This window comes from Nuphar pumila, chromosome 15, assembly GCF_984573655.1.
Source record: "Nuphar pumila chromosome 15, dmNupPumi1.hap1.1, whole genome shotgun sequence".
Lineage (NCBI taxonomy): Eukaryota > Viridiplantae > Streptophyta > Magnoliopsida > Nymphaeales > Nymphaeaceae > Nuphar > Nuphar pumila.
Window position 1 is genome coordinate 79,824,153 of NC_143263.1, and position 12,229 is coordinate 79,836,381.

General features: G+C 36.9%; 1 protein-coding gene across 1 annotated transcript; it reads left to right on the forward strand.

The window, feature by feature from the left end:
* Window positions 1-3,068: 3,068 nt before the first annotated feature.
* On the forward strand, window positions 3,069-7,804 carry LOC149815725 (uncharacterized). The gene is made up of 4 exons (XM_089990617.1): window positions 3,069-3,168; window positions 4,762-4,911; window positions 5,479-6,718; window positions 7,162-7,804. Exons 1-4 carry the CDS (start codon window positions 3,069-3,071, stop codon window positions 7,802-7,804), a joined length of 2,133 nt encoding a protein of 710 aa, XP_089846743.1.
* Window positions 7,805-12,229: the final 4,425 nt, after the last annotated feature.

Here is a 12,229-nt window from a genome sequence, read left to right on the forward strand (position 1 = left end):
ACATGCTACATAATATGAAGACTGCAGCAATAAAAGCAGTTGGTAGGATAGATGATCCATTGCAGTGGAAGGGCCATGACCCTTCTACTATCAGGTCAGATTATTGGATGCAATGTGCGATAAGTGGAAGAGCTATGAATTTTGAAACCACTCAACAAAGGCTGCATAAAACTGAGCGAAGATGCCCGATGCCCATCTACACACAGGTAGATCTAGGACTTTTGGGAGCCACCAGAAGAAAATAGTAACTCATTAATATATATATATATATATATATATATATATATATATATATATATATATATATATATATATATATATATATTGTCAAATTTATGAGTATTTCTGCATACTTTCTAATTAATTTTTTATCATTTAACCTTGCAGAAAGCCGAAAAAAGAGACATTGTGCCTTATAAGGATGTGTTTGTTGAAACACATAAACGTAAGAGCACAGGAGAGTTCGTATCAGAGAAGTCAAGAACGACAACGATATGCATTTATTGTATTAATAAACATTGTAATATACAAGTTACCATGAATTACATTATCATAAACATTGTAATTCTTAATTATTAATTCATAATGTAATCATTACTTTGCAGGAGTCATACGAGCAGCAGATGGTAGAGCGATATGGCAATGACTCCACTCAGCATCTGCCTTTTGATCCTGCAGCATGGGTGAGTGCAACTGGTGAACCCAAAAAGGCTCGGGTGTTCGAGTTTGAGAGTAATATGAACACCACACCAGTCATTGTCTCCTGTAGCTAGGGCTCTCAGAGTTTTCCCGCCAGCATCAACTATCACCGTCCGATTGACCCAGCTATTTCTTGGGATGGTGTCTACCAGCTTCTTTAGGGCACATTGCATGACTTTTTACATGAAGTCATTCCCAACCTTATCCATAATGAGTTGTGAAACTTTTTTCGGGACATGGGAACTTCGTCTGCATTCAACATGAGCTCCGGTGCTTGTAAGGTATAAAGTTTCAAGTCATTTATTTCATGTCATTAGATTGGAAGCTAGTATATGCATGATTGAATATATATATATATATATATATATATGCATGATTAAATCACTATGATTTTTTTTGACACCTTTAGAGCACATATATGCATGATTGAATCACTATACAATTTTTATGACAACTTTAGAACACATATATGCATGATTGAATCACTATGATTTTTTTTGACAACCTTACAACACATATATGCATGATTGAATCACTATAAAAATTTTATGATACCCTTAGAACACATATAAGCATGATTTCATCACTATGAAATTTTTTTGACAACCTTAAAACACATATAAGCATGATTTCATCATTATAAATTTTTTTAACTGCCTTAGAACACATATATGCATGATTGAATCACTATGAAAGTTTGTTGACAACCTTAGAACACATATGTGCATGATTTAATCACTATGAAAGTTTTTTGACAACCTTAGAACACATTTAAGCATGATTTCATCACTATGAAATTTTTTGACTGCATTATAACACATATATGCATGATGAAATCGCTATAAAATTGTTATGACACCCTTAAAACACATATATGCATGATTGAATCACTATGATTTTTTTTTGACAACTTTGGAACACATATATGTATGATTGAATCACTATGTATTTTTTTTACAACCTTAAAACACATATATGCATGATCGAATCACTATGAACTTTACTTTTATTGACAACCTTAAAATACATATATGCATGATTGAATCACTATGAATTTTTGTTGTCAGCCTTAGAACACATATATGCATGATTGAATCACTATAATTTTTTTTTGACAACTTTAGAGCACATATATGCATGATTGAATCACTATGAATTTTTTTGACTGTCTTATAACACATATATGCATGATTGAATCACTATGAAAGTTTTTTGACAACCTATGAATTCTGTTAATGTCCTTCACTTTATTGCTAGTCTATGTGTCATTCAACCATATTACTTTGATTACCTTAGATTAGGTGCATTGCATATGATTTATTTCATAATATTTTGTTTATCAATACTAACATTTCGGTTCTCTTGTAAGATACTGGAGATGATCAACGTAGAGGAGCTGATGGAGGCATGGATGAAGGGGCAGATCGAGACAATGAAGAGGATGATGCTCCGAATCTTGACGAAGATTAGATTCATGTGTTGAATTTGTTTCATGTACTTGTTGTTTCAAACAAAACTCTTTGTATATGTTCACTTGTAACTAATTAGAACTTGGCGAGGATTATACTGGGTTGTTAAATTTGTTTCATTATGTATTTTTTATGTGTACTTTGTTTTTTACACACAGGTTATATAAATTGTATAACGCTAAATTTTTTCTCGATATTTATATTTTAAACATTTTTTTTTAAATTTGTGATGGATTAGCAACAGATATTATCCGTCGCTAATATCGACCACCAATTTAGTGACGGATTAGGGACGAATATTTATCGTCTCTAATATTCATCTGTCGCTAAATTGATGATGAATATTAGAGACGGATACATATTCGTCATTAAATTTTAGCGATGGATATGTATCTGTCGCAAAACCAAATCAGTCCTTATTTAGAGACGGATCATGACATTCGCTAATCCATCATGAATTAGAGATGGAAGTAGCAACAAATCAGTTCTATCGCTAATTAGCAACCAAGAAATTGCGGTGGACACTATCCATCGCTATGCCGTCGCCAATCCGTCACTAAATAGTTCAACGACAGAATTGTGATGAATTAGCATTGGATAGCGTCCGTCGCTAATTCACAAAATTCTTGTAGTCTCTCTCTCTCTCGAGCATCAGGAGAGGTGTTCCTCGTCCAAGACCTCTCTCTTCTAATCAATCTCTCTTGCCAGAGCATCAAGGTAGAGTTTCGATTTTTAACGAGTTTGGCATGTGGGTGGATCAAGATGGCGGTTCGCTAGCTATGGATGCTCCACGATTCAAAAGATAAATAGGATTTTTAGGTTTTTTTGTTTGATTTTAATGCTTTAAGGGAGGTTCGAGGGATTTTTTGGATTTCCTCATGGTTCTATATTGGTTTTCTAATGGCGGACTTGCAGAACAGAGGGGATGATCCAAGCATCGAGACGTCGAAGTTGTTCCTCAATGTTTCCAAGCCGTTCAAGAGCAAGAGCAGGAAGAAAAGTCAACATCTACGATCCGGATCGACTTGAGAACAAACTTAAAGGTGACATTTTCATTGGGCTCTTGCTCTGCTTACTTATTTTTTATCCGATTGTTTTCGATTTTCTGCAGAAATTTAGTTGCATTTTTCGTTTTCCTAATTATATTGTCTGGCTGGTTTGAGGGTTTGTATTTTTAGAGACTTCCTTTACTTTTTAGACGGATCTAATTTCAAGGTTTCAGATGAAGATTAGTTGTCTCTTTGTTGTTCACAGGTTGCACTTATTTTGGGTTGTATTATATCTTATTTTAATGTTGTGCATGGGCTTTTCTTTTTGTGCAGATAAGGATAGGGAGTTAGGAGAATCCCAAGCAGAAAACAGAGCAATGAAATTACTAGAACGTCCAAGGAAACAAAACTGTTGAAGTTGAAGTAGGTTTTATTTTTTTCACTTTCATTTTGTTGTCATTATCCATCATTATTATTGCTGTTTTTTTTATTATCATTGTTGTTGTTACTACTATAGCTTTAACCATTACTCTTACCACTGAAAACATCACCAATTAAAGTTATTATTTTTTTCTTTCGTTGTAGGAGTTTGTTATTTGCTATTATTATCAATTTATAAAGAACTAGATTTGCAAGTAGAATCCATTAAATGCATGTTTTCTGTAAAGTATTTAAGATACCTATACTTAGAACATCAAATATTTTTTGTTCTTTATCCAAACCAAATTGATTTAACCTTAAATATCTGACTTATCTTATATTGATGATATTTTTTAATTAACTATTGGTTAGTTGGGGAGATGGAACACAGTGTTGCCCGGGATTCCTGGGATCAGACCAATCAAACTATGAAAATTTTCAATTTAGATATCAGATTGCAATTAGAGGCACACATTTATCTTCATTCAGATGTTTGGCTATACTTTTTAGTTTTTAACTATTAATTAACATATGCAAGAGATGGCGACAAACTTATGATATTTGTTAAAGATTTATAGCTTGCATCATCATGTTTAACACTGATGATACACAAATGTTTTTCTAAAGCTCATCTCTTTGATGCTCCCCAACCTCAATAATAAAATACTTTACATTCTCTCTCTCAATTTAGAATTTAAGTTTGGCCATTGATATTTTAGAATATAGGTTCTAACATTAAACCTAAATTAGGGACTTCATTAAAGTTTTGTAATTTAAGTGACATGTTTTGTCTATATCACTTGTAACTTGAACTAGATTGTTGTTCTTTAATTGAAGTTAGTAACTGTTATTCGCATCACACTAACATTTTGGTTGCTAGGTCGCATTTACTTGTTTGTGATGATGAAATCTGGAGTTTGATACATGGTTTGTGTTAAGTTTGTCTTTCCTTGTGCAACCTGAGCTGCTTTCCTTTTCTCCTTTTTGGAAAGATTAGCTTTCCTTTTCTTTATGCTTATCGCCTCTTATGGCTGGGCTATATTAAGCCCTTTGTATTTGTTGTTCTTGATATGAAAAAGGATTCTCTCTGGTTGTACCATGGATGTAAGCCATACTGGCTGAACCACATAAATTCTTCTTCTTTGCTTCTTTGCTGTGTTCTTTTATTTTACATGGTATCAAAGCTCTCAGGATTCCTGCACGTTTGGGTGATCTGCTGCTATTCCAGATCATCATTGTGGAGACCTTCCAGCATCCGGATCTGATAGCAGACACTTCTGCGGATTCTTTTTTGTTGATTGCTGATGCCTTCCAACACCCAGATCTGATTACAGGTTGCTGAATGAGAGAAGGCAATCACGCTTCTTTTGTGTTTCAAAAGATCTCTGCAGATTTCTGATTGATGCATCCAGCCAGAGTTGCTGCTGCATTCCCTGTTTGTGTTTGCCTCTTCGGAGTTCGCTGCTACATATCCAAGAATAGTCGCTTGTTTTTTTTGCTACCAGTATTGTCCGAATAGTGGGTTCATATTGCTGAAATTTATCAGATCAGTTAGAAGGGCTGAAGCTTATCAGATTAGTTAGAGGGGTTGTCATTTTTTTTTATCATGGCGGATCGACACTATGAAAATCCTAGTCAGTCTTCATCCAGCACAACTGTTTTTGTGCACGAACAGGTCAGCCCTAGCTCCAAAATCACTTCTATATTATTAAATGAGACAAACTACATTGCTTGGTCTAAAGCCGTTTCACTCTATTTGAGTGGCAAATCTAAACTTGGCTTTATAAACGGGAAGATCACTAATCCCGGTACCTTAGATTCAAAATATGATGAATGGAAATCCAATAATGACTTAGTTATGTCATGGTTTCTTAACTCTATGGAACCAAAAATTGCTGAAGGTTTTTTGTTTCTTAATACTGCTGAAGATGTTTGGCGGTCAGCTAGTGAATTGTATGGAGAACAATATAATATTGCCCGAATATATCAATTATCTCAAGACATACATGATTTAAAAAAGGGTGATTTTCCTCTTAGTGAGTACTTTAGTAAAATGCGTATGATGTGGGATGAATTGGACTCCTATTCTCCCACTATCACTGATCTTAGGCTTCTCCATAAAGCCAAAGAGCAAGAACGCATTTTTCAATTACTCGCTGGCCTTGGATCTGATTTTGAACAAATGAGAAGCCAGATCCTTATGAATTCTGAGCTTCCTTCATTAAACTCTGTCTTTGCTACTCTTATGAGAGAAGAATCAAGAAGGAAGGTTATGAACCATGTCAGCAGGATTGAAACTCCTGATAAAACTGCCTTCAGTGTTAAAACAGAAGCCTTGAAAACTCTTGATGATCGTGGAAAGGCTAAAAACAAGAAATGGTTTTGCACTCATTGCAAAAAAGAGGGACACTCTCGTGAGAGATGTTGGGTTCTTCATGGTCGACCTGGCACTGAAAAGCAAAAACTGGTGCATGCTGCTATAGAACAAAGATCTGATAACACTCGGTCTTTAGACAAGATCTTTGATATTCTCCAATCTCTAAAAGATGGTCAGACCGGAACTGCTTTCTCCCATTCTGCCATAAGCTCTACAAATAAAGGTATGCCTTCTAACTCTTATGACACCTGGATAATTGATAGTGGAGCTTCAGAACATATTGCAAAAAATGTTTCTCTTCTTGAAGATTTCAGTTATGATCATGGAAAGAGACTTGTTACTGTTGCCAATGGAAAAGTCGTTCAAGTGGAAGGGATTGGAAAAATCCACTTTTTTAACAATCAGACTATTTCCAAAGTTCTTTACATTCCTCAGTTTACATCAAACTTGTTGTCTGTTGCCAGAATAGTTGAAGACTTCGATTGTACTGTCACCTTTTCTTCAACTAATGTTTTATTTCAGGACCGCAAGACGAGGAGGACGATTGGTGAAGGAAAAAAGTTCATGGGCTTTATATTCTTGAGCAAAACTGTAGAGCATTCATGTCAACGGGAGAAGAGAGTAAATTATGGCATCTTCGTCTTGGGCATCCATCCAATTATGCTCTTGAAAGCTTATTTTTTGGTCATAAGTTTGATTGCAATAATTGTGATATTTGTAGACTTGCAAAATTATCACCTCGTCCTTTTTCTACTTCAGAGACTGTTTCTTCTTACATGTTTGAATTGATTCATTCTGATGTGTGGGGACCAGCCCCTATTGATTCATATTCTGGTTTTCGATACTACGTCACTTTTATAGATGATTTCTCCAAACTTACTTGGATTTTCTTGTTGAAAACCAAAAATGAAGTGCTTTCTAAATTCAGGGAGTTTTACAGGTTTGTTGAGACTCAATATGGGGCCAAGATTAAAGCTATTCGGTCTGATAATGGAACTGAATTTAAAAATCAGTTCTTTGAGTTTTTTGCAAAAGAAAATGGTATTGACCATCAATTTTCTTGTGTTGGGACACCTCAACAAAATGGAGTCGCTGAACGGAAAAATAGGCATTTGTTGGAAAAAACTCGAGCCTTACTTTTTCAAATGAATGTTCCTAAATACTACTGGAGTGATGCTGTTCTTACTGCATGTTATCTAATCAACAGGCTCCCTACTAAACGTCTTAATGGAAAATCTCCGATGGAAATTCTCAAAGGAAGGAAATTGAGTCTTAGTCATCTTAAGACTTTTGGTTGTTCTGTGTTTGTATCTACCAGCCCATATGAAAAGGACAAATTGACTCCCCGTGCTATTAAGTGCCTGTTTTTAGGATATTCTTCGTCCAAGAAAGGATATAAATGCTATGATGTTACTCATAGTCGTTTATATATCTCTAGAGATGTTAGTTTTGATGAAGTTGCTCCCTATTTTTCAGAAAACTTTGATGAAACCAAAAAACTTCATCAAGGGGAGAAAAATATATTTGATTCTATTGTCCTTCCTAATGTTAGCTCTTTTGATGATGTGATACCTATTGAAGATAGCAACACTGAAACTATAACTCACACTCAGCCAAGCCCTTTTGATGATGTGATACCTGTTGAAGCTAGCAACACTGAAGCTATAACTCATACTCAACCAAGTGATATCCAAGCCACCCAGCCAAGTGACTCATTAAATCAGTCGGAGGAGCAATCTATAAGAAGATCTGAGAGGACTATTAGGCCACCAAGCTATCTTAGAGATTTTGTCACTTACATGACAACTGAGCATCCTATTGAAAAATGCATTGGCTACAACAATCTCTAAAAAAGGTATGTTGCTTTTCTTAGTTCTATTATGCAAGAACCTAGCACTTTTAATGAGGCAAAAAGTCAAGATGTTTGGATTAAAGCTATGATGGAAGAATTATATGCCTTGAATAAAAATGAAACTTGGGAAATCTGCAAGCTACCCAAAGATAAAAAGGCTGTAGGATGTCGATGGGTATATAAAACAAAATATAAGAGTGATGGTACTATAGAGCGCTTTAAGGCTCGCCTAGTAGCCAAGGGATTTACTCAAACTTATGGTGTTGATTATGAAGAAACGTTTGCCCCAGTGGCCAAAATGAATAGTCTTCGGATTCTTTTGTCTGTGGCTTGCAATTATAATTGGAAAATGTTTCAGCTTGATGTTAAAAATGCTTTTCTTCAAGGAGATCTAGAAGAAGAAGTTTATATGCAGTTACCTCCTGGACACCCCCAAGAAGGAAATCCAGAACTTGCTTGCAAATTAAAAAAGGCTATCTATGGGTTAAAACAATCTCCACGAGCTTGGTATCTTAAACTCAGTCTTGCTCTTGAGAAAAAAGGTTTCAAAAGGTGTATTTCTGATAATTCTCTCTTTGTTCTTAAAAATCGTCACAATCTCACTGTTGTATTGGTATATGTTGATGATATTATAATAACAGGAAATGATGAGGATGAAATTCTCAATACCAAGAGGTACCTTCATGAAGCCTTTGATATTAAAGACTTAGGAAAATTGAGGTACTTTCTTGGAATAGAAGTTGCCTACTCAAAAAGGGGAATCTTTCTATCTCAAAGAAAATATGCCTTGGATCTTCTCAAAGAAACAGGTAAAACTGGATCTAAGCCTACCGATACTCCTATTGAGACTAATGTTAGGTTCGATACTGATGAAGAAAGTCTTTTAAAAAGAGATGTTGAACAATTTCAGATGCTGGTAGGAAAGCTTATATATCTTACTATGCCAAGACCTGATCTTGCTTATGCTGTCAGCGTTATTAGCCAATACATGTATGATCCAAAGCCATGCCATGTCAACGCTATTGATCGTATTCTCAGATACATCAAAAGTAGTCCTGGGCAAGGTATCCTCTATACCAAAAATAACCATCATAAAATTGAAGGCTATTCTGATGCCGACTGGGCAGGATCTTCAGACAGAAAGTCTACCACAGGATATTGTATTTTTGTTGGAGGAAATATTACTTGTTGGAAAAGCAAAAAACAAAACACGGTTTCAAGATCCAGTGCTGAGTCCGAATATCGTGCAATGGCCTCTACTACTTGTGAATTGATATGGACCAAGTCTCTTCTCACTGAATTAGGAGTTAGCATTGAATTGCCAATAAATATGTATTGTGATAACAAGTCTGCTATTCATATTGCTGCCAATCCAGTTTTTCATGAAAGAACGAAGCACATAGAGATTGACTGCCACTACATTAGAGAAAAAATTCAAAAAGGAGAAATATGTACTCCATTTACCAAGAGTCAAGATCAGCTTGCCGATGCTCTCACTAAGGGATTAAGTTGTGCTCAATTTAAAATCATTTTGAACAAGTGGGGTTGTTTTGATATACATTCCCCACTTGAGGGGGAGTGTTAAGTTTGTCTTTCCTTGTGCAACCTGAGTTGCTTTCCTTTTCTCCTTTTTGGAAAGATTAGCTTTCCTTTTCTTTATGCTTATCGCCTCTTATGGCTGGGCTATATTAAGCCCTTTGTATTTGTTGTTCTTGATATGAAAAAGGATTCTCTCTGGTTGTACCGTGGATGTAAGCCATACTGGCTGAACCACGTAAAGTCTTCTTCTTTGCTTCTTTGCTGTGTTCTTTTATTTTACAGTTTGGATGGACATGTACAAGTTTAATCTTATTGGAAAGCTCTTCTTTTCCTCTAAATGGATGCATAAAATATGGTGGGGGTTGTGGCCATTTTTAATCCTACATTGGGACCGCCACATGCGACTGGCCTTAGGCTGCCAACGACGATGACCGACCTCAGGTGGCCAATCGTCACCCAATAAAGCCTGACCTGAGCGGAGGGGACTCCTTGCAAGGGTCTCCAAAACATGGTTGAAACTCGGATTCCAATGACCCTACTTGCATGTTGCGACCACCACTAGCCTTTGCAGAGCACAAACAACAATCTGCTGTCGACCCGCAGGCAGTGGGTTGCCGGCCAATGCCTACCCCCTCGTCACTGACTTTTCTAAAATCGAACGGGATTTCGGTGAGGGAGAAAATAAAACTTCGATGAATTTTTTTTGGCAAGCGTCGCATGGACACCCCCAAATATGTTTAGCAGAAACGTAGTGGGTCCATAACCCAATGTAGGATTAAAAATCGATTGTGGAAGAGCTACTTACCGAATGGCCAATGTGGCCATGAATGATTTGAACAACGCTTCAGTGGATATAGGTGGTCAGCGTTCTCCTCAGCCGATGGATACCCTTCAATGAGCCTAGGCAAGAATGTCTAGAGGTGATCAGGACCCTTGAGCACCAAAAATGGTGAGAGACCGATAATAGTCCTCATCCTCATCATGCTACTACAGGTCTTCTCTATATTGAAAGATCTAGAGGAAGTGCCCATGTCAATATGGGTCATATCTAGGTTGAATCTGATCCGCTTCAAAATCCAATGAAGAAACCTTTTCAGGGATGCAAGTAGGGGTGACAATCGTGTCGGGTCAGCAGGTTGGCGGGTAAGAACACCTAAACACGAACCCGACCCGTTTATTAAACGGGTCAAATGTGGCAAACACGAACACGACTGATTTATTAAATGGGTAACCCGACCCGACACGATTAACCCGTTTAATAAACAGGTCAGGTCGGGTTGGGTTGACCCGACATAATTATATCTCTCCATTAAAAGATGTTGCAAGCAGGAAATAAAAAGGAGAAGTTATTTTAAGTAAGAAGAAATTAAAAAGAGTGATACTTTTAGCTTGATTTGATGTTAAAAAAAATTAACGCTTTTTTCAAATGAGAACATTTAATGCTATTGCTTTGAAGTCTTGTCACATCTGCGATTAACTTTCCACCTCTTTCTCTCTCTCACATTTAATGCTATTGCTCTCAAGTCTTGTCACCTCTGCAGGGCAGGTTTTAAATATTTAAAAGTGTCATGTATATTTAAAATAGGTCGACACGATTACCAATTTGAATTACAAATGAGTTGCAAATTTAATCATCCCATAGAACCATTTTAAATATAAACAAATTGCGGGTTGACGAGTTCGTGTAAATGTGTTAACCCGCCTGCCTAACCCGTTTATTAAATGGGTCAAACGAGTTGGCATACCCCCTAACACGAACCCGACCCGTTTAATAAACGGGTTAGGCGGGTCGACCCATTTACGACACGAACCCGTTTAGGCCAAACCCGAACTCGACTAAGAAGCAGGTTGGCGGGTCGTGTGAGGTCACTTAGGCAGAGTTTGACTCACTGGAAAAATGCAACCCGGGCACACTAGGTGGCGTTTATCCATGACCGGTGAATCACAGTCGCTTTGACTAAATTATAAAGCAGCGGGAAGCAACAGGTCCCCGCCAGACCAGTTGCTACACGCAGATCAATGTGGGACTGCACGCATGTAGGGACCGCTGAGTCCCCACTCAAGTGCGTCCTGCTATTCAAACACACCCTTAATGGACCCGTCTCCTCACAAAGTAGACCTCAATAAGTCCAATCATCATGTCTTAGGGGGCTGACCTGAGAAACCGGTCGGGTAGATTTAGTTGAGGTATTGCCTCAACTAATTTCGATTAGTCTAAAACTGCGGGTCTCAATCCCAAACTTCCTAAAACCAGAACGAAATTGGAAATTGCATCTAATGCAAAGGAGAACACAAAATCGACTCTTTGAAACTTATGGGCTACTTTGACAACATGGAGAATGGAGGCAGATGTTGCTAAGAAAGAGTAAGTGATCGACAAAGAATGAAAAGATCAAAGAAGAGATGCACATAACTAGGATTCACATGAATGAATAAAAGCAGATATAGTAATTAATGACACAAGATATTGTAGAAATTTTAAGCTAGAGCATTTGTGCATTCATTTAGAAAGACAGTGATGGTTAGAGCTGCATCATCTCAAAGCAGTCCTTGTAGAGCAATGAAGATAACAAAAATATTTACACGGAAGCAATATAGGATCTAACAAAGGCACAATCAAATCACAACACAAGGGTTTACGTGGTTCGGTCAACACGACCTACATCCATGTGACACGAAGAGAATAATTCACTATAATAAAAGTAGAGAGTACAACATAGAGAGTACAACGTCCAATAGCTTGCCCAAAGCTAAATAGAATAACAACAAACGAATCATATGAAGAGATGAATACAAGATTACCTTCCGGGTGCACAACCCAAGTCAAAACCCACACTACAACCAATACCTCTCTTTGAGGATCAATGCATGGTAACAAACCTTC